Source organism: Apium graveolens, chromosome 7, assembly GCF_009905375.1.
Source record: "Apium graveolens cultivar Ventura chromosome 7, ASM990537v1, whole genome shotgun sequence".
In the NCBI taxonomy this organism is placed as follows: Eukaryota; Viridiplantae; Streptophyta; class Magnoliopsida; order Apiales; family Apiaceae; genus Apium; species Apium graveolens.
Window position 1 is genome coordinate 258,673,875 of NC_133653.1, and position 20,464 is coordinate 258,694,338.

General features: G+C 35.0%; 1 protein-coding gene across 1 annotated transcript; it reads left to right on the forward strand.

Moving 5' to 3' along the window:
* The first annotated feature begins 11,181 nt into the window (after positions 1–11,181).
* LOC141674742 (U-box domain-containing protein 26-like) lies at positions 11,182–12,339 on the forward strand. Its single transcript, XM_074481444.1, has one exon. It carries the CDS (start codon positions 11,182–11,184, stop codon positions 12,337–12,339), a length of 1,158 nt encoding a protein of 385 aa, XP_074337545.1.
* The last annotated feature ends 8,125 nt before the right edge of the window (positions 12,340–20,464 follow it).

The following is a 20,464-nucleotide window of genomic DNA, read 5'->3' on the forward strand; positions in this document are numbered from 1 at the left end:
AACTGTTTTTGCCATAGGGAAGAATTTCGTAAGAAATTTCTGAGCGAGATCCTCCCAAGTAGTGATAGAACCTGCTGGTAGAGAGTGTAACCAGCACTTAGCTTTAACCCTCAGAGAAAAAGGGAAAAGTCTCAGCTTCACAGCATCTTCAAAAATATTGTTGAACTTGAAGGTGTCACAAATCTCGATGAAATCCCGAATATGCATATTAGGATCTTCCGCTGGAGAACCCCCAAACTGGATTGAATTCTATACCATCTGAATCATGCCAGGATTGATCTCAAAGGTATTAGCTGTGATAGCTGGCCTGACAATACTAGATTGAATGTCATTGATCTTTGGTTGAGAATAATCCATCAACACTTTCGTTGCTGCTGGTTCTCCCATTGCAATAACAACTAGAGTACCTGAAACACACACAAGTAAACCGTGAAAGTAAAAGAATCTGAGTCAGTGAACTTTAACGACCACTGATGTCAAACACATAAATTATAAATTAACACCGAGTCCCCGACAGCGGCACCAAAAACTCTTTACGGCGAAAACACGCGCTAAAATTACACACAAGTATACGCGTTCGCAAGTAGTATAAGATATAAATCAGATTTGTTCCCACAAAGACTCTTTTTAGTTAACTTAAGATTATGCACCTATGCAACAATGGTATGACTATCGCTCAATGCTAAGACAATAACAAGTTGAAATGTTTATAACTAAGATTAAACTAACATGCAATTAACTAAGAATAAAAGTGATTGAATTAACTATATGAGACAAACATGGGATTCTAACTTCATTAAATACTTCATTCAAATTCATTGTTCTTAACCTTAGCATGCAATGGTGATGACAACTAATCAGATAACACAAAACTAGTAAATGCCAACTTTCGTTGTACGAATACCCTACTACCAGACATCCACAAAAGAGATAGAAGCTGAATTGACACCAATTATGTTGAGACCCTATATGTCTATAGAATTTGACAACATAAAGGTTTAATGAACAAGTTATCTATCGTGATTACATAGGTCAAATAAGATGGTTAAAATTACCTACGAATCATGCATAACAATTATACATGAACCTATGCTAGCATGGCAAGTTCTAAACCTCTATATTCACTTTCGCTTCAACAGAGACTAATACGCTATCTTATATGTTAGCTACGCACATAAGATGAATAAGCACAACTAATAATATGATATCAATCAATCACCACATACCAAGTTATCGAAACAATAAACTATAGAAATCCATAAGTAAATCCGTTAGAACCCCACGATAAAGATTAGTTCATAACTAAACTCATCGTCACTATGGGTTCCAATGAAAGCATGATAATAAACAATATAAGAGTACTAGGTTTAAGACAAATCGAAAACAAGCATCAAAGTATCGCCTAATTGAAGAATACGAAAGTCTTCTTCTCCGTAGTCGTCTTGCGCTCTCTAGGTCTTCGTATTGCTCTCCCTTGGCTCTTTGTAATTAAAAACGTCTTTTTTATTAGTATATATAAGCCCCTAGTAGACCTGGACCCTCAAAATCATCAAATTCTACTAAAATCGGGATTCTAGGGCAAAAAGGGCGGGACGGCCGTGCTCAAATCAGCGCGGGCGCGCTGGTTTTTAGGCTGAAAGGCGGGGCAGCCGTGCTTGTTTTGGGGGCGGCTGCGCCTGATTTCTGGATTTTTCTGCTGATTCTTCTTTTGGCCGTATCTTGAATTCTGCTCGTCAGAATTAGGCGATTCAACTGCCCACGTGAAGCTAACGAGATTCTCTACAACTTGAGAATGACCTATACTTCCAATTCTTAGCTCTTTTCAGCATATTTCCTTAAAAAAGTCCTTTCTTCATTAAACTGATGCCTGAAATGCAATAACACAAAAACATATCAAAAATACCAACAACTTGAGTCCAAAACACCAACTTAAGCTTGTAAGGAAGCGTTCCAAGTAGATACGAAATCCACTTATCACACTCATATACTCCTTCTGCCTTTTGTTGGGGAAGCCATTATACAACGCTCCTAAAGCCATGTGCTACGACAAGTTGATTCTTCGCGCAACAGCTACAACTGGCCTTGTTCACGAATGGTAAACGGCAAGCGAAACTTCCAACTTACAAATTCTATTCTGTGAATGATTACAAGTTCATATTGAATGATCAAATTCAAATTTCAAAGATTAATTGTTCCCGATTTCCTGACATGTACATCATAGTTTCATTTTGTTATACTGTGTGATCTACAGATTTATCTGATCTTTAATTTCATCAAATGCATATCACACAATTTTTTTCTAATTTTTATTTAGTCGAAAGTAGATAATATAAACAAATTAGATATACACCATAAGACTAGAGAAGGTTTAACTTGTACTGTAAGATTAATATGTAATGAATACTGCAAGAGCTCCAAGATAAGTTCCCAAAACAGTTCTCATTTGACGATCTGTTAATCAATTATTGGTCATTTTCTTGTAAGTAAATTCCGTGTCTAATAATTAATAAAAAAAACTTATAACTTCTTGTGGTAATTCAGGAACAATTATATCCCTAACATTGAACTTTTCCCACCGACAGATTCTCTTATTTAATAGTCAATTAATTTACCAAGAAATCACAGTAAATAATTATCTACTTACAGAAATTTAAAACATAATTTAATTATAAGAAAATAAAACCCATTTTTAAAATCGATCTATAAGTACTTAGAGATGCTAGTGGATGCCACTATAAATCAATTCCAAGAAATGAAGACAAGGCATATTTCACTGTAATAATCTTAGTAATTCGTTGTAACTAATTTTGGTATGACTCGTATGATTTCAGTGTGTAAGATGTAATAATCTCTGTTTGTAATAATATATTTGAAGCTTATTTTTGCTAATCTTTTTGTTTGGTGTAATATATACTTGAGATTATTTTGGTATGAATCAGGTCGTTATCTGTAGAATAAATATATTTTGCGCTCCCATGGACAAAATGGTCTGAATCCCCCGCTGGATGCCACTAAGTTCTTAAAATTGACTTTAAAGATAGTAATGACTGAACTGACAATAAATTGGAAGAGGTTAAACCGAAGAAAACAACATAACATGCCCATAATTGTGATGGTTTCATTAGACATTATAATAGGCAGCTTATTATTAATTCTTGTCTAGTTATTTTTTTAATTTTTATTTATTCTAAAGTAAATAATATATCATGAATTAGATAGAGTAGACAGTTAACTTTGTACCAAAAAAATCATACAATAATTAGTTAACTCTTAATGCTTTTAGAAATTTAAGAGATAATTTGATTATAAAAAAATAAACAATAAATTTGAAACGAGAAATGTTTACCATCACAAAAAAAGATATCATGGGCAAGAGCCCATTCGGGTTAACAGGGATATGTGCCCACCGAAAGAAAAGTCAGTTTCGGCCTTGGACCAGTGCTCCTGTACTACGCCCATTGGATCCAGGGGCCCAAAAATATATGTCTAAGTATATATATTTATTTGTATAGAATTTTGGGGCTTTTTTTTTCGCGGACAGAACTAAACAACCGATTCATCTACTAAAAATTCATCTTCAATTTCCCAAAGCACCAGTTCAGCAATCATCACAACGGTGGATATTATCATATTAACAATCAATTCACTCCATAGTTGTTTTTCAAGTTCCAATTTAGGGCTTAAAAAATAAAGATAATTTTAATCTTTTGATTTAGTTGTTTATATACTATACCAAAATTGTACAAACTACTTGTTTCTCTATCCCCAATCAGATGCAATGACCTTAAAATTTACATAGTTACATGTTCTTTATACTTTTTATGATTTGCTGAATTTTATAAAATTGTAATTCTTTAGTTATATATTTAATATTTGAGTTGTAATGTTGAGTTGATTTAATCCATTATTGGTACTTTGTTCTATGAATTATATGTTAAAAATAGAAGACGTACTAGAATGATAACTGCATAATAAACATGATGAAAAATTAATATGTACAATACCGAAATGCTCTCTACGACTACATTGTATTATCTTCTAATTTCTCTAAGAAAACAAATTACGTGCTGCAATTAAATAAGCAAAGTACAGGGTACGTGATACTAAACTGCTGCTACAAACTAGGAACTATATCAGCCACTTCCCAAACTATTTCAACTACTAAATAAACTTCACTACCTCCTATAATCTCTCCACTAAGAGGTTGACTACTTCATGCTGCTATATCTGATACAACAACGATTATTATTTTCAAACACTAAACATAAACAAAAATATAGGCCCATCAACTTAACCAAAGCCCAAACAGTTTAGATTGGAATCCAACAATCACCTCCTTAATCTAAATTGTTTTAAGCTAAGCTTGTTTCTTCTATGCCCATCTGGTAATCACTTATTTGCCCATCTGGCAATCAGCCCGTATGGCTTTTATTTGTCTGTCTGACACGTCATTTATTTGCCCGTCTGACACTACAAACTTGCCCGTCTGGCACTACTAACTTGCCCGTCTGGCACTACTAACTTGCCCGTCTGGCACCTTAAGTTTCACAATATCAGAAGCCCATTTGGCTTTCTTCCTCTTCACTTCCTGTGAATTAGACCACAATCCTCCTGACCAGTCCGTCAACCTCACCCTTGTGCCCCTGCAATACCATTAACCTTGAACTCATCTTCCCATTTTTCTCTGCTATATTCTGTCCAGTCTATACATACACAGGTAATATATATGTATACTCATATGGACAACCAGCACCATTATTCTATCTTCCGTGATTTTTTCTTTCTCGGTTAATTGCAAATAGACATACATCACATCACATGCACAACAGCTCCTGGACAACAACAATATGTTGCTTTCTTACTACCATCACTTTCTCACAGATACCACCACCCCTTTGTTAATAACAAAATCATTGTTCTCGTCTACTCCTGTTTCTGAGGCTTCTCTCGGGACTTCTTTCCATCCTTTGACCTTCTCACCTGAAGCTTCTTCTCGAAAAACAAATTATTATGCCACAAAGATCGGTAGCTCGGATACCATGTTAAAAATAGAAGACGTACTAGAATGATAACTGCATAATAAACATGATGAAAAATTAATATGTACAATACCGAAATGCTCTCTAGGACTACATTGTATTATCTTCTAATTTCTCTAAGAAAACAAATTACATGCTGCAAATAAATAAGCAAAGTACAGGGTACGTGATACTAAACTGCTGCTACAAACTAGGAACTATATTAGCCACTTCCCAGACTATTTCAACTACTAAATAAACTTCACTACCTCCTATAATCTCTCCACTAAGAGGTTGACTACTTCATGCTGCTATATCTGATACAGCAACGATTATTATTTTCAAACACTAAACAAAAACAAAAACATAGGCCCATCAACTTAACCAAATCCCAAACAGTTTAGATTAGAATCCAACATTATAATCATTAATCCATTATTTCATTTTAATAGTTTTTACAAAAAAAAATCAGTGTTGGACTTGAGTTCAAACTTGATCATTGTTCTTAATTTGGAACTGAAGATCCTACCTTGCTTCATTACTTCAGTACTTGTTAGTTCATCTATCCAGGTTTCATTTTCTCATAAGTCTCATGCCTGTTACTTTAGTGCAAAATCTGGTAGCTGCTTTAGTGCAAAATATGTTTACTAAAAAGTATACATCTGATAATGACAAAAGAAAAAGAAAAGAGAAAGATGAAGAAAAAATTAAGCCACTAAAGGGATCTCTTGAAAAACTTTGGAAGAAAGCCAAAAAACCTAACGTGTCTATTGAAAAAGTAGAGTCTGGCATTGTCGAAAAAGAGTTGTCTCAAGTTCAGAATACTTTTACACAAGAACACGATGTAATTATGAAGAGTGTGAGAACGAGATAACTGAACAAGAAATCGAAGTGATTAAAAATATGGTTATTGAAAATAGGGAAGACACTAGTACTAGAGAGTTTGGTCCTCCAACTTTGAATATTTAATGTCCTCGGGTATGGGATGGATTAGATAGTAAAATGGGGGATTTGCTAGTTGAAAATGGGCCTATTAGAGAAAATATGATTAAATTTCCCAACGATAAATGTAGTCGGGGGTTTTCAACCTATTATTATGATCAAAAATTAAGAAATGGTGAACTTGTCGATAGAAAATGGTTAGTTTACTCAAAAGAATTGAATAAAATATTCTGCTTTTGTTGTAAAGTGGTAAATAAATGCTCGTTCTAAAAGCAATTTAGCAAGTGTTGAAATAGATGATTGGGTACATTTAGGTGAAAAGCTTAAGCAACACGAAGATAGTCTTGAACATCTTACCAACCTTAGGGCGTGGGCCGAACTCCAAGTTAGATTAAAAACAAATCAAACCATTGATAATGAATTGCAAGAGCAAATTAAAAAAGATACTGAACATTGGAAGCATGTTATGATCAGAATAATTGATGTTATTAAAACGCCTTGCAATTAATAATCTTGTATTTCATGGAAAAAATGAAAAAATATTTGAAGATTCGAATGATTTTTTGGGTTTTCTTAAGTCAATAGTTGAGTTTGATCAAATATTGAAACACCATTTCAGACTCATTCAAGATAAGGACATTCACTATCATTATCTTAGTCACAAAATACAAAATGATTTGATAGTAATGTTGGCTTCTAGTGTAAAGAGTGTAATATTAAAGAAAATAAAAAAAGCCAAATACTTTTAAGTAATTCTTGTTTGCACTCTTGATGCAAACCGTATGGAACAAATGACTTTGGTGACTAAATGTATTGATGTTGTGAGTCACCCTGTAAAATTTGAAGAGTATTTCCTAGAGTTTTTAAATGTGGAAAATACTTTCGTGTTGGGCCTGTTTGGTAAGTTAGAAATTGCTCTTAAATCTCTTGATTTAAATATCAATGATGTGCGGGGACAAGGATACGATAATGGTTCTAATATGAGGGGAAACACCAAGGTGTTGAAAAAAGATTACTTGATGTTAATCCTAGAGCTTTTTACATGTCTTGTGGTTGTCTTTCTCTTAACTTGATACTCTCTGATATGGCAAATTCTTGTGTGAAAGGTAAATCTTTTTCGGAGCATGTCAAGCTATATATAATGTGTTTACTAATTCCACCAAGAGATTGAATCTATTACTTGAATATGCTGATGATTTGACTTTAAAATCCTTATGTGTGACAAGATAGGAAAGTCAAATCGAAAGTGTAAAGGTATAAGAACACAAGCTCCAAAAATAAGAGATGCTTTAATAAAATTAGCTGAAGTTTCTGATGACCCAAAAATATGTTGGTATGCTGAAAAATTGGCCTCGAATGAATTTTCAAGTTTTGAATTTATATTGAGTTTGATTATTTGGCATGATATTTTGCACAAAATTAATTTGGTGAGCAAGAATTTGCAATCTGAAGATATGTTTCTTGATGTTGCTATTGCAAGTTTAAAAGGGCTGGTTTCTTTTTTTGAGAAATATAGAGAAAATAGGTTTACATCAGTTATGACTGATGCTAAAAAACTTGCTAATGAAATGGATATTGAATCATTTTTTCTTATAAAGTGTAGTATTAAAAGAAATAGACAATTTGATGACAATTCTCACACCGAAAGGAAACAACAATCTGCCTTGGAAAAGTATAGAACTGATTATTTTCTTATACTAGTGGATATGGAACTTTCTCAGCTGAAGATAAGATTCGAACAAATGAAACTTTTTGAGTCTGTTTTTGTTTTTTTGTTTGATGCATCCCGCCTGATTTCTTTTGACGATGAAGGATTAAAAAATTGTTGTATAAAACTTGAGAAAAACCTTGACTCATGGTGATGATTGTGATGTTGATGCAAAACGGTTTCTTTCAGAATTACAAATCTTACCAAAGATACTTCCAAATGTAGCATAAGAATGTGAAACACCATGAAATTCTCTCACAGTCTTAGAATTTGCGAAGAAGATGGACATGTTTCCAAATATTTTAGTTGGTTATCGGATTTTAATAACTATACCTTTTACTCTGCCATATGCAGAGAGTTTTTCAAAGTTAAAGTTAATTAAATCTTATTTTCAGACAAGTATGAGTCTAGAGAGATTGAATGGATTGGCGATTTTGGGTATTGTGAAAAATCCAGTGAAAAATATTGATTTGGAGCATATAGTCGCTGATTTTGCTTCTAAAAATGCAAGAAGAGGGCACTTTAGATGAGTATTGATGTGTTGTAGGTTTCAAATTTTAGTTTTTATCCTGATGAAGAAAAGCAAGACTTAAATATATATAATTTTGTTATTTATGATGTACTTCTGCCACTTTTTATGTTTATAAAATATCATTTGCTTTACTGTATTCAATTGTAAATTTCTTTGAATTTTTTCTTTTCTATTCATATTAGTAATTTTCTCTAAAAGGGCTCTTAAAAAAATATTTCGCACTAGGCCAACCAAAAGTCACAGGGTTGGCCCTGACAAAAATTAACAGTTTTTTTAAAATATTTTAAGTTATAAATATGTATATTTTGTAAAATACTTCCACTAAAATAGTGCCCCCATAATGTTAGTAAATATCTTATCATTTGAGTTATATTTAATTTTATTTAGAATTATATGATTATAAGTTGGATATTAAATAGTTAAAATACTAATTTTTAATATTTAAATATGAAAAAAAATTCAAAAACAGTAGCAAAAATGATAAATAAAATTTAAATTTGAACCATCCATCCGAGTCCCTGGATCGGCCGCAGCTGATCATAGACGTAAAGTCGCTAGTGCATATACAAATCTTCTAGACACTTGTAATTTTATTGGCAGACAATATAAACAAAACTTCAACCGTGCACATATAATCGTCTTCATTCCAAGTCTATTTCATCCTCTCGTCTCTTTTAATCTTTTTTGTCCCACATTATCTCTTCTAGTCAATATTTTGACGGACAAGCATCTAAAATTATACTAATATATATTTATAATATCTCTCGGTTTCATCTTATTAACATATATTCTTGTGCCAATCACCAAGAAATAGCAAAGATGCATAATTTTTTTGTTATATTTTGTAGCTGAACACAATATTTTATATTGGAACTTTAATATGAGACATTTTAATCAATTAAATATGTAAAATGAATGTTTAATTAAATCAATTAAATAACTTGTTAGGCCGGTCAAAAGCAAGTCTTCTAAGGGTACTTGATTGATTTTATTCTTGTTTGTCACGTATCCTAAATTGTTTGTTTCTGGTTCCATGCATGATGCATGTATCATCTACTGTATACATTTGTTATTATGTGTACGTTTGTGTATCGATGCCCAACCAAACAGGAGAGGACAAAATTAGCTCTTGTTACTTGTTGGTTATTTTTCCAATTGAATTTTATTGAGTTTAAATTAGTAAACATTGCTATTGGTTATATACTTATATATATAAGCAACTGAAACTTGTAAGTAAATACTTCAAAACTGCATTTTAAAGCAGAAACTCATGTCATAGCTTGAACATTATACTTGACCATGATGACAAAGGTAATTTGGTAATGTATGTTCATGATTACAAACAACTCATATACGTATTTGACTGCATGATGTTCAACTAAAACCAGGCCAACAAAATCAATCGGAAACAAAACAAGTAGATAATAAGGTGTTAGAGAAAAATTCAATCAATATTTTATACCATTCAATATTCAACAGATGTGATATATATTAGCTGATTATTATTTGGGTATTCCCGTATATACATGATATGACAAATTTTTTCGGAGACATAAATATTATTTACGATAAATTTAATCTTAACCATCCCTTTTTAATATATATTTCATGTTGAAAAGCCCAAAATTTCTTAGTCGTAAGTTTTCCGTCAGAAATAGGTTAGTGTGGATTGGGCTTGGGCATATATGTGCATAGAGCATACAGTTGGAATATGCAGATATTAACCTAAATAGTGTAAGTTTATCAACGCCATTAATCTATGGTATTTCATTTTCAAATCAATTGCAACTAGTCTTTTACTCCTACAACTTTTGTTAGGAGGCATTCAAACTTGTAGCATTTAAATTGATGTCTTCTAATGTATTCTTTGACTGTAATAACTAATTTGGGGTCTTTAGAATGACAAACAAGCATAAGCTGTTCAACTCAATAATGGGTAGAACTATCACTCTTGTGTTCAAAGGCAAATTAAGACAACTGGGACCATATCTCTACTCACTTGAATGTCCTTGTCTTCTTGATTAGTTGTAAATAGAGACTCGGAGTACCTCAGTTTATCAATTGTACGGGATTAAGCTCTGCATCAACATTATGTCATGTGGAAATTTTTGTGTATTTTTTAGCATCCACGAGTACATACCTTTGAGATATCGTAAGGAGACATATAAATTTTTAGTTATTGTTAGACGTGACCGCAAATACAAATTTTTACGTGAACAAATTTTTGTACAAGGTAGAGATAAGATTGAGTTCATGTAATTCTCACAATTTTTTAATTTTCGGGACCTTATCTAACCATAATTTTTTTACAATTTTTAACACAAGTTTTTAGACGTGACCGCATGTCATACTTATGATCTAACCATAAGTTTCCAGTCTCGAATGGTAGCTTTGGTTTTCAAATTGAAATAATGAACTTATTTCGGAGTGAGATATTTGATCTTCGAAATGGGATAATAAACTTATTTCGGAGTGGTATATTCTCGAGTACGCTCGATTTAGTTTAATTTGAGGCATCCAGGTCGAATTTGTACGTGTTGTAAGACATACACAAATAACGATGGTTATCTGAATATTTTGTGTTGTAATACTTTTGGCCTCACTTTCTCATCTTTTGCCATATATTCCTCTGTGTCCTCTCTTTTTTTTCCCTTTATGACATAGTGTTTGTGAGTAAGAAGCTCAAACAAACCAACTCTCTTATCTCAGCTCGCGGCCTTTTGTTGCCAAACAATACTAAAGCTGCACATAAAATCATCAACTTTTACTCATTCGTTGCCTCTCTTGACTCCTGTGATCTCACATTGACTCAAGATTCTAAATTCAGAACAATAGTTCCCTACATAATATCTTGCCTATGCCATATCTGTCCATACTTCACATATAAGTCTTTGCAACCAATTAAGTTCTTAGATTTGCAAAATAATCAAAAACCATCTAGAGCTAATATTTTCTTCATTTCTCTCGTTAAATTATCTCGAATGGTCATTCCAGACTTCTTCGTGTGCCCAATAAGCCTAGACTTGTTTAGAGATCCGGTGACTCTATGCACTGGCCAAACATATGAGAGGTCCAGCATAGAGAAATGGCTTGCCACTGGTAATATGATTTGTCCTGTTACAATGCAGAAGCTTCATGATCCACTGCTGGTTCCCAATCACACTCTTCGAAACTTGATCGACCAATGGCTTCAAAAGGGTCATTATCTAGGCACAAATGAGTTGAGTATAATAGCTCCTGGTTTCTCCTTAGTTTCAATCAGGCAAAAATTTGAGTCACGTGAGGCCAGTTTGGAAAACAAGCTTGACTTGCTATCAGAAATCGAAAAGTCATCACAAGAACATCCTGACAAGATCTACGGTTTGATCCAGTCAGGCCTAGTCTCATTACTTCTAGAACTAGTTTTTGGGAAAGGCGAGGGAAATTTGAAATTTGTGGAGAAAACACTTGTATGTGCTCTCAAGTTGTTACCATTTAGTGATGCAAGATCACTAAATATCCTCGAAGAAGAGTCTAAATTTGCGCGACTTGTGCATTTATTTGATCATGGCAATCTTGTTATCAAGAAGAGCTTGTGCCACTTGCTAGTGGAGGCAATCTCATCATCTTTGTATACCAAAGACTTCTGTATTGCAGTTGGGAATGAACTGCCGCTTTTGCGAGAAATGGTTAATCTTGTATTTCATGAAAACAACTATGCCTCTGAAGCTGGGATCAAATCAATATCAGCATTGTGTTGTTATGAATCAAATAAAGAGAACGTGGTACGTGTTGGTGTGATTCAGCGTCTTGTAACGTACATTTCAAGGCCAAAAAAACACGAAAAACTGATGGTATCCGAGGCAATGGCCATAATTGAAGATTTGTTACGACTAGAAAGCGCAAAAGTGGAACTAATGAATGACCCTAATGGTGTTAAAGCTCTTGTTAAGATGGTTTTTCGCATATCGGATAATGAAAACTGTGAGAGTGCTGTTAATTCACTGATGATTTTGTGTTATGATTCGTTTCGGGCACGAGATGACTCTATTTCTGCTGGAGTTTTGACTCAGTTGTTGCTGCTTCTACAGAGCCAATGTAATGAGAGGACTAAAACAAAAGCAACAATGCTGCTCAAGTTACTAACATCATACATGTGATGTGAAGAGTGTGTTAAGAAATTAATGTTGGGAATAACAAGTACACTAAAATTAAAAGATGTAAATACCCAATGAGGTTATAATCTAATAACAAAGGCCGAAGTCCTGTGCACGGTATGTTACAGGTTCGATTCATCTCCCCTTTATAATTTTTACCATTTGTGGTTCATTTGCATAAACAACTGGTAAATACTAAATAAGTAAATATGGATATAATAAATTATATATGGGAAGGCTAGAGGTGATTTAGATTCAAATTTGTTATATTTATGTCAAGCATGCAGATTTTGCAAGTTGTAAAAACGAAATAATATAGTATTACGTGTTAATGTACTCACAAGAAACAAAATGTATTGTTATCAGATTTATGCATAGTATTCCCTCCGTCTCTAAAAACGTTTCCTATTTTTGTTGGACACGTTTGCTAATGCACACTTTTGAATGTTAATATTTTTAATTTCGTATTAGTATTAAATATAAAAACTTTATTGTATTAAAATACTCATAAATACGAATTCAACAAGATCACTTATGAGTACATTTAATTTTATTGATTAAACGTAAATTAATAGTTAATCGCTTATAATGAATAGTATTCAAAGTCAAAATAGGAAAAGTTAACGGGACAGAGGGAGTAGTAAATTTGGTCCAATCTTTTGGATAGTGATTGATGATGACATAAGTTAGATTTATAGAATGAGTTCTGGAAATGAGCTGCCATTGCATCTAGATCTAGATCTTTGAGTTTGGTACAATTTTTGGGCTTTGGTGGGAAGTGGGAACGGACAGGTTTGGTAAGGAACCAAAATTTCGGGCCTGCTTTACTTAATTTTTAACGTACTAGACAAGAATGTTTATCCGAGACCATACATATTCTCTAGGGGAGAAATCGAATATTGTAAGCCAATGAAGTGTATAAACGAAGTAAAAGAGATTACTAGTTAAATTTACCATAAACTTGCAATTTGAGTATTTCATTGACTACGTTGAAGGTCTAGGCAACCCGCATGGATCACTGATGGGAATTCATATTTAAATTAAGTCGCTAGTTTGCGCTTTTTAGACTTCTTAAACTTTATGCGAAATGAAACGTAAAAGAGTATAAAATCGAGTATAAAATCGTGCCGGGTCTTCCTTTACAATTTTAAGTTTTTAGATGGATCGGTATGGCTCGGATTAGGGAGGGACTCCGGTTCGAGTCCTCGAGTCCTCCCACCTCCATTTGTTGAATTTAATTTTGGTGTCGGTATTGATATTGGTATTAGTATTGGTTATCTAAGTTGTCGGATCAATCGGTACGAAAAGAATGGTACAATTGAGAACGAGTGTTAAATAGTATATGATCTTGTTGGAGCATTCCTCTAGAATCTTAAGATTTTAGATGAACCGATTACTTAAGATGTGTAAGTAAATAAGATATCGAGATTTAAAGGCTTCAAAATAAACATTATCTCCAGGAGACACATTAAGATGATCAGCCAGCGATGAGTTACACTACTAGAAAAACGTCAATAGACATCGATTCTGGGCTGATATAAAAAATTTTAAAAACCGATGTCTAGGTGGGTGTAGAGAAAAATCCCTGTTTTTACATCGATTTTAGACTGATGTGAAAGACTGCATAACACATCGTTTCTAACTAAATGATCGTTGTATTACGCGTACTAAGACATCAGTTAGTAACCGATGTGTTAAGCAAATACTCAGACATCGGTTGGTAACCGATGTAAAAAATAAGAAATAATGTCAATTGACATATGCAACAACGCTTTTGTAGATAGAAACGATGTATTAAACGTACTAAGACAACTATGAATAACCGATGTATGTGATTACATATTTAACTATTATATATACACATATATATGCACCAAAAATATCAAAAAGTAAAACAAGCAGAATCAATCACATATAAAAAACCGAAACTTCGATTATCATTATCAAACTTACAAAGCATTCGAATATACAACATTGACGATATCAAAAACATAATTGTCAAATACACAACATTATAAATTTAAAATGAAATTCTTGTACTAATTGTTGTAGATAAAAAATTTTACATAAATACAACACACTAAAAGGCCTCTCCAACATCTGTAACATGTTCCATGAAAGCGCCTACGAGGGTCTAAAAAGGATGATACACTCCTACAAACACAGGCCTCCCCCGTCGATGCACCATATCTGTACATCAAATGTGAACCCTGAAGCTACAATTTCATGAAGTTCATTTCATCCCTCCCATTAGTCTCTAAACAGGTCATTTGCAATGGGCAGTAATTCTTACCATAAACAGCAAATACTTGATTTCCATCTTTAAGATCATTTATCTCACATGGCTGAAAACCATCCAATTTTTTTAAAAAGGCAGTGTCAGGATCTCTAGCAGCTGTCGTCTACTTCAAATTCGACAAGAAACATCAGAAGTAATTAAACATTTGGAACTTTATGCTAAAGGAATTAAAGAAGGTTAAAGCATTGCTCAAAATAAAAAAAATTACAATGAATCCAACACTCACGGAGTTAACTGTTTGGTCCTCAGATGTAAATAATCATACACTATCATCTCAATGGTGGTAGTGGTCATACTAGTAGAAGGATTGGTGACAGTGGTGGTCGTGCTAGCGCTAGTGCTACTACGTATATGTTTACTTAAATCTAACATGTTTCCTGGAATTTTACATTCAGAGGAAAAGGGTATCTCCCGTGTCTATAAAAGGAACCTTGTATACTTTCATCCGTATCTTGGAAATGATTCTCTAGTGATCAATTTATGTCTACCATCCCTGAAGTTGATATTTGTTACGTAGAGAAACACCTTTTTTTGGAAAATAAAACGCTGCCATAGCAGCACCAACCAAAAGCAAGGAATTGAAAATATACCAATATGATTTTATATTCACTTGTTGTTCTATTCCTAAAAAAAATTGGTACCACATACAAACTAATTTATCAAACACAGTAACTAAAAGATCCTTTTTTCTAAAAGTTTTGAACATAAATACCGTATAAGGCCACACCCTCGGTAAATTATATGACTACCTCATTGCCGATTTAAATGCCACCTTTCTTGGAAATATCCTATATTAAACATTTTTCTTCATCATTAGGAACTTCTAACATTCTCTTTTAGTAATTTAATCAAATAAAATTAAATTTATATATAAAAAAACCTTTCTGGGAAGAATATTAGTGAGATCTGGGAAAAAAGGCAATCTATTGGAAAAATGCACCAAGTACTTGGAGAGAAAGTAAGAAAGGCCTTACGAAGTTGAGTTAACAAGATGTACCACTCTTTGCTTGTATGTGTGGCACTGCTTTACCAAATTAACAATAACCTCTTATTTAAGTTTCTGTTACATGACATTCAAAAATTTCAGTAAGTTGTTAAAATCTTGAGAAAGAATACTACTACAGGCGCCATGATATATCAAAACACAGAGACAAATCATTCATTAATTAAGCCAGATTATAAATTCAATTATTACTTGTGGTGCTATAAGCAAAAAAAACCTGTAAACAAAAGAGTTCTACACATTGTCACTCATCATATTCAATTCTTTCTCACAGTACAAAACATGAAGGAAATATCTAATATATCACTGACCTCCTTGTTCTCAGGACTTATTGTACTCAACATTTCTACAAGGACATCAATAATACCCCGTATATTCTCAATTTCTAGCTAGAACAAATAGTATTGATGAGCAAAGGTGAACTGAAATCAGCAACGGTCTGTATGGAGCTGTGTACATTAACTATTTATCAATAATAAAAGTTTGATACCTGCAATCATATAACATTGGTTTACTAGGCCATCAGGCATCAACCACACAGTTATATCTATGTAGACTCGAAAGAGTCAATAGTCACTATATAATTTAGCTAACAAGTATTCACATGTAAAATCATCTCCAATAATAACTGTAAACGTGTCTGTTGACGGAGGAATCTGGTAACAACAAAGATTGAGGTTTCTCGCCGGAACTAAGATCTGTGACGGTGGTTCTTTGACGGAAACTTAAGCGGTGTGTGGTTGATTGTGGTTGTTTTAGGCTGAGATTGATCAGAGTAAGTGGTGGCTCTCTTATCAGCTCTCAACTTCTTACCCTCTCAATGTGCCTACATACCCTTTTATATAGGGATCAAGCCTGACGTAGTTCTCATAGAACAAGAAGTCTAATGAGTTTAGACTTCTTACTCCTAAACCCAGTAGAAGCCCATCCGATATCCATCTTCCGCTAGCTTTAGGAATGTCCAACTATGAGGCCCAACCGCGAAGGCCCAAGGCTCGTCCGTAATCGTAGGACTTCACGGATAGTGCATCTCCCTGCGCAAGGATAACACTCCGCTACAGCTATCTCCCTTGATTTACGAACGCAGGTATAGCCACGGTTCACCCCAAGTGCCAGACGCGTCCCTGTCCCCCGAATGAGGATAACCCACTAGATAGCAGGATAGGTGATCCCAAGCTCTTGGGTGCAAAGTGCAGGATGACTCCAAAGTTCTCCAACGAGGACACCCGTTGAATACAAGAACAGAGTTCCCAAAGCACACACCAAAGTTAACCCCACATCCCCAACGAGGACACCCGTTGAATACAGGAGGAGGCCTTCAATCATCAGGCATACCCCTGGAGGCCTTCTAGCTTCTCACGGACATCCCCCTCCTTGACCGTCTCAAGGAGGGAATTCTTCAAAGAGTACCTGTAACAAATACGTTAGTAAAAATAACTTCCATTGCTCCTCCCATGCAAGCTTTGTCCTAAACTCATCCAAAGTATATAGACCAAAAACAGGATGCGTCCTAACCTTTTGGGTGCGTCCTCACCTTTATAAATCCAACCCTGTTTCCTCATCAATCATTCCTTATAGCATGCAAAACCATAGGACGCGTCCTAGTGGAGACAAGCGCGTCCTACCTCTTTCATTGCCACAAGATCACGTTTACCAGGTAATTTTCCTAATGTTGACGCGTCAACCAAAAGTGGGCGCGTCCATATCCAAGCCTCGCTGTTACCAGAATATAAAGCACCAAATTAAATATACGCGCGCCCTATGTGTCAGGACGCGTCCTATCCTTCCACAGCGCAGCATCGGGTTTGACCGTATGTAATCCGCATTTGACCCGAATCAACTCAATGCCAAATTTCGGATATAACAACTACCCCCCAAATTCCACTTGCAGTTAAAAACAAGATTGGAATTTTTATCCTACAATCCAAGCAATGAAATTTGGTTCACCGGACGTGTCCAAAGCACATGACGCGTCTTGCCTTTACTCTGTACTCGTAACAGATAGTTGTCCTCCACGTCAGCTATATCTTCCCCTATAAATACCCAGAGGCGTAACCGTCATTTTCATCCTTCACCTTCTCAGAAAACCACCATCACCGTCGCCTCTAAACTTTGAGCTCAAAACCCCGACGATTTAGCCGGCCATTTCCTGATTTCTTTAGCTCAATCCACTCCTCAACTCAAAAGGTACATAAATCTCCTCTTATTTCTTTATTTGGCCAAATACATTGCTTTTAATGAGCAAGAAACCGTTCATATGCTTTATGTTCATATCAACTGCTCTTCATGTTCGTTTGTATGTATATATGTATGTATAGGTAAATATAACACGTTTAGTTTCCCTGATCTCCCAACTACATGTTTCTAGGATTTATCATATTTTCCCCAAATTGCTAACAATCGATTAATATTCCTCCACATCATAACCACGTAGGACGCGCCTTCCTGTCAAGGCGCGTCTTATTTTCCTTTGATAAAGGCATATGTTTAAGCCGTTTTAACTAAAGGTCATATAAGGGCAACACCTTACTAGGACGCGTGTTGATAGTGGATTTCATACGATAGATTCTTAGGACGCGTCCTCTAATATCTCTAGCATCTTCCTTATGGTTCATTCATTCACCATCTTTTTCCTTTTTTTTCTCTTTTTTTTTTCTTTTTTTTTTAACATATGGACGCGTCCTCAAATATTTATTCATTCTCTTGCAGCTGGAGGACGCGTCTTCCTTCTCACCATTTCATCCATTCAAAGCCCTCAACAAACGCCTTGGAATCTACTCCCCACATCTGATCACTTTTAAACCCGACTTTCCCGAAATCCACAGGACGAACTCCTTCCTTAGAGCAGAAAGACGCGTCTTTGGTTCCCTTAAATCAAAAAACTCAATAATGTCTGATTCCAGCTCCGATTCCATGGACCATGTTCCCATAAGTTCAAGAATGGAAAAGAAGGGAGTCAAAAGGCAAAGAACTCCAATTCTCCATACAAGGGCCGCCATCGAAGATTGGACGGACGACGAAATTATCCCCACTACAAGCCAAAAACCTCAAGGAATGGCTATTTCTGATATAGACGCGTCAAACACGCAGGACGCGTCATCTTCTTAGGGCGCGGCTCCTTTTGGGGACGCATCCCCATACAGTGTAAGTGAGTTCGAAAGAAGGATTCCTGACCTTGAGACATATCCCGTATCTCCTCAAAAGTCCGATCCTCCCCTAGAGCATTGGGAACCTTCAGATGTAGAAATAGATTGTGACTGGGCGAGGCTCGGTACCCTTACTGAAGCAGAGAAGAATGCCAGAAGGAAAAAAGAGGGTAAGCTGGCATGCGTAGCTCCTGATTCTACTGCGTCTGACCTGGAAATCCAGTGGCACATGAAATACTATGACATGGAAGGCATCTGGGCGCACCCTCTTCGAACCATGAGGCCACATATTTTTAACATTGGGAATCAAAGGATCCCCCGAATGGTGCTTACTCCAAAGTTGATTTCTCTAGGTGTGGGCGTGCCCTTGCACCCATATATCAAAAAGATCTTGAAGTGGTATGACGTCGCCCCAATCCAACTATCTCCAAACTCATATAAGCTAGCTTGGGCTTTGTTCATGATGTACCACAACCTCAGGCTGGGCGCGCCCTCGATGAAAGAATTTAGTTTTTTTTACAGCATCAGAAAATCAATTCCCGGGTACCATTTTCTGGTTGTCAACAAATGGTTGAACAACAAGGGATTTAATGAAGGAAAAATTAGCCACGAGAGAGACTGGAAGGAACTGGTACCACAGATTTGACATTCGAGATGGATGCCAAATTTGCTTATTTCCTTTTGCTTTTTCTTGTAGAAGATTTCTTGATGCGATCCAACAGCATCTTTATGTAAGAATTGCCTTCTGAACGCGACAACTTTGTTGTAGTCATCTTCACTTAATCCTTTATGGGAATAAGAGGTCATTAAGGCATGCATTGTAGCTAAATTGACTTTTAGCTTATCTTCCTTTTGAACACTAAATAACTTATTGATTAAAATCACTAACTTATTTTCAGCCAGTGCTCTTAAATCATCCTTCTCCAGTGTAGGTTCCATTGCTTGGCTTGGATAATAGATCTTTTCCTTGGCAGGACCAACCTGAATATAATGTAAAGGTTGATTAGGTGGACAATCGTATTCTTCTTCATTTTCCTAGCACATAATGGTACTAGTGGTTTTGATGAAGAGGTCGATCTCTTTTCCTTTAAGACAGTTGTTTTTAAATGTCTTGACTGCCGTTCTGAATTCCTTGGGGAACTTAGAAATTTCCAAAAGGTTATTAGCAGGATAAACTTGTGCTAATAGTCCATATTGGTATGCTTCATAGACCATGTCTGGATCAGCATTTGGATAGAAATTGAAGTAGCTGACATTCTTCTTGTCTGTGGTGAAGAAATGTTTACTAACAAATTCCTTTTCCGTGGCTATTCTTCCATATTGATAAAGATAATTAAATCCTGAAAAATAAGATTCAATGGTATCTTCTTCCGTCTGTATTAACAGTTGCTGAGATTTTGGGATGTTTCCCAAAATAGTTTTGCTAGAACTTTCTTTTAGGTGAGTTATTGCCCCCGCATAAGTTGGATGTAATGCTTCTACAGAATTAATCAACTGGAGAGGTGGCTTGAATTCTTGTGTAGTATAAATATTTGCTGCAACTTTTGCTTCAGCAAAGGATTTGTACTTCTTATGTTTGATGCCTGAGAATCCTTTTACAGCTTTCTCAGCTATCTCCCATGTAATGTATATTCCTGCATTAGGACCATTAAACACCACATAATAGGTTTTAGGGCCTTT

Coding starts and splice junctions, on each gene's coding strand:
- LOC141674742 (XM_074481444.1), top strand. CDS start 11,182: ATGGTCATTCCAGACTTCTTCGTGTGCCCAATAAGCCTAGACTTGTTT.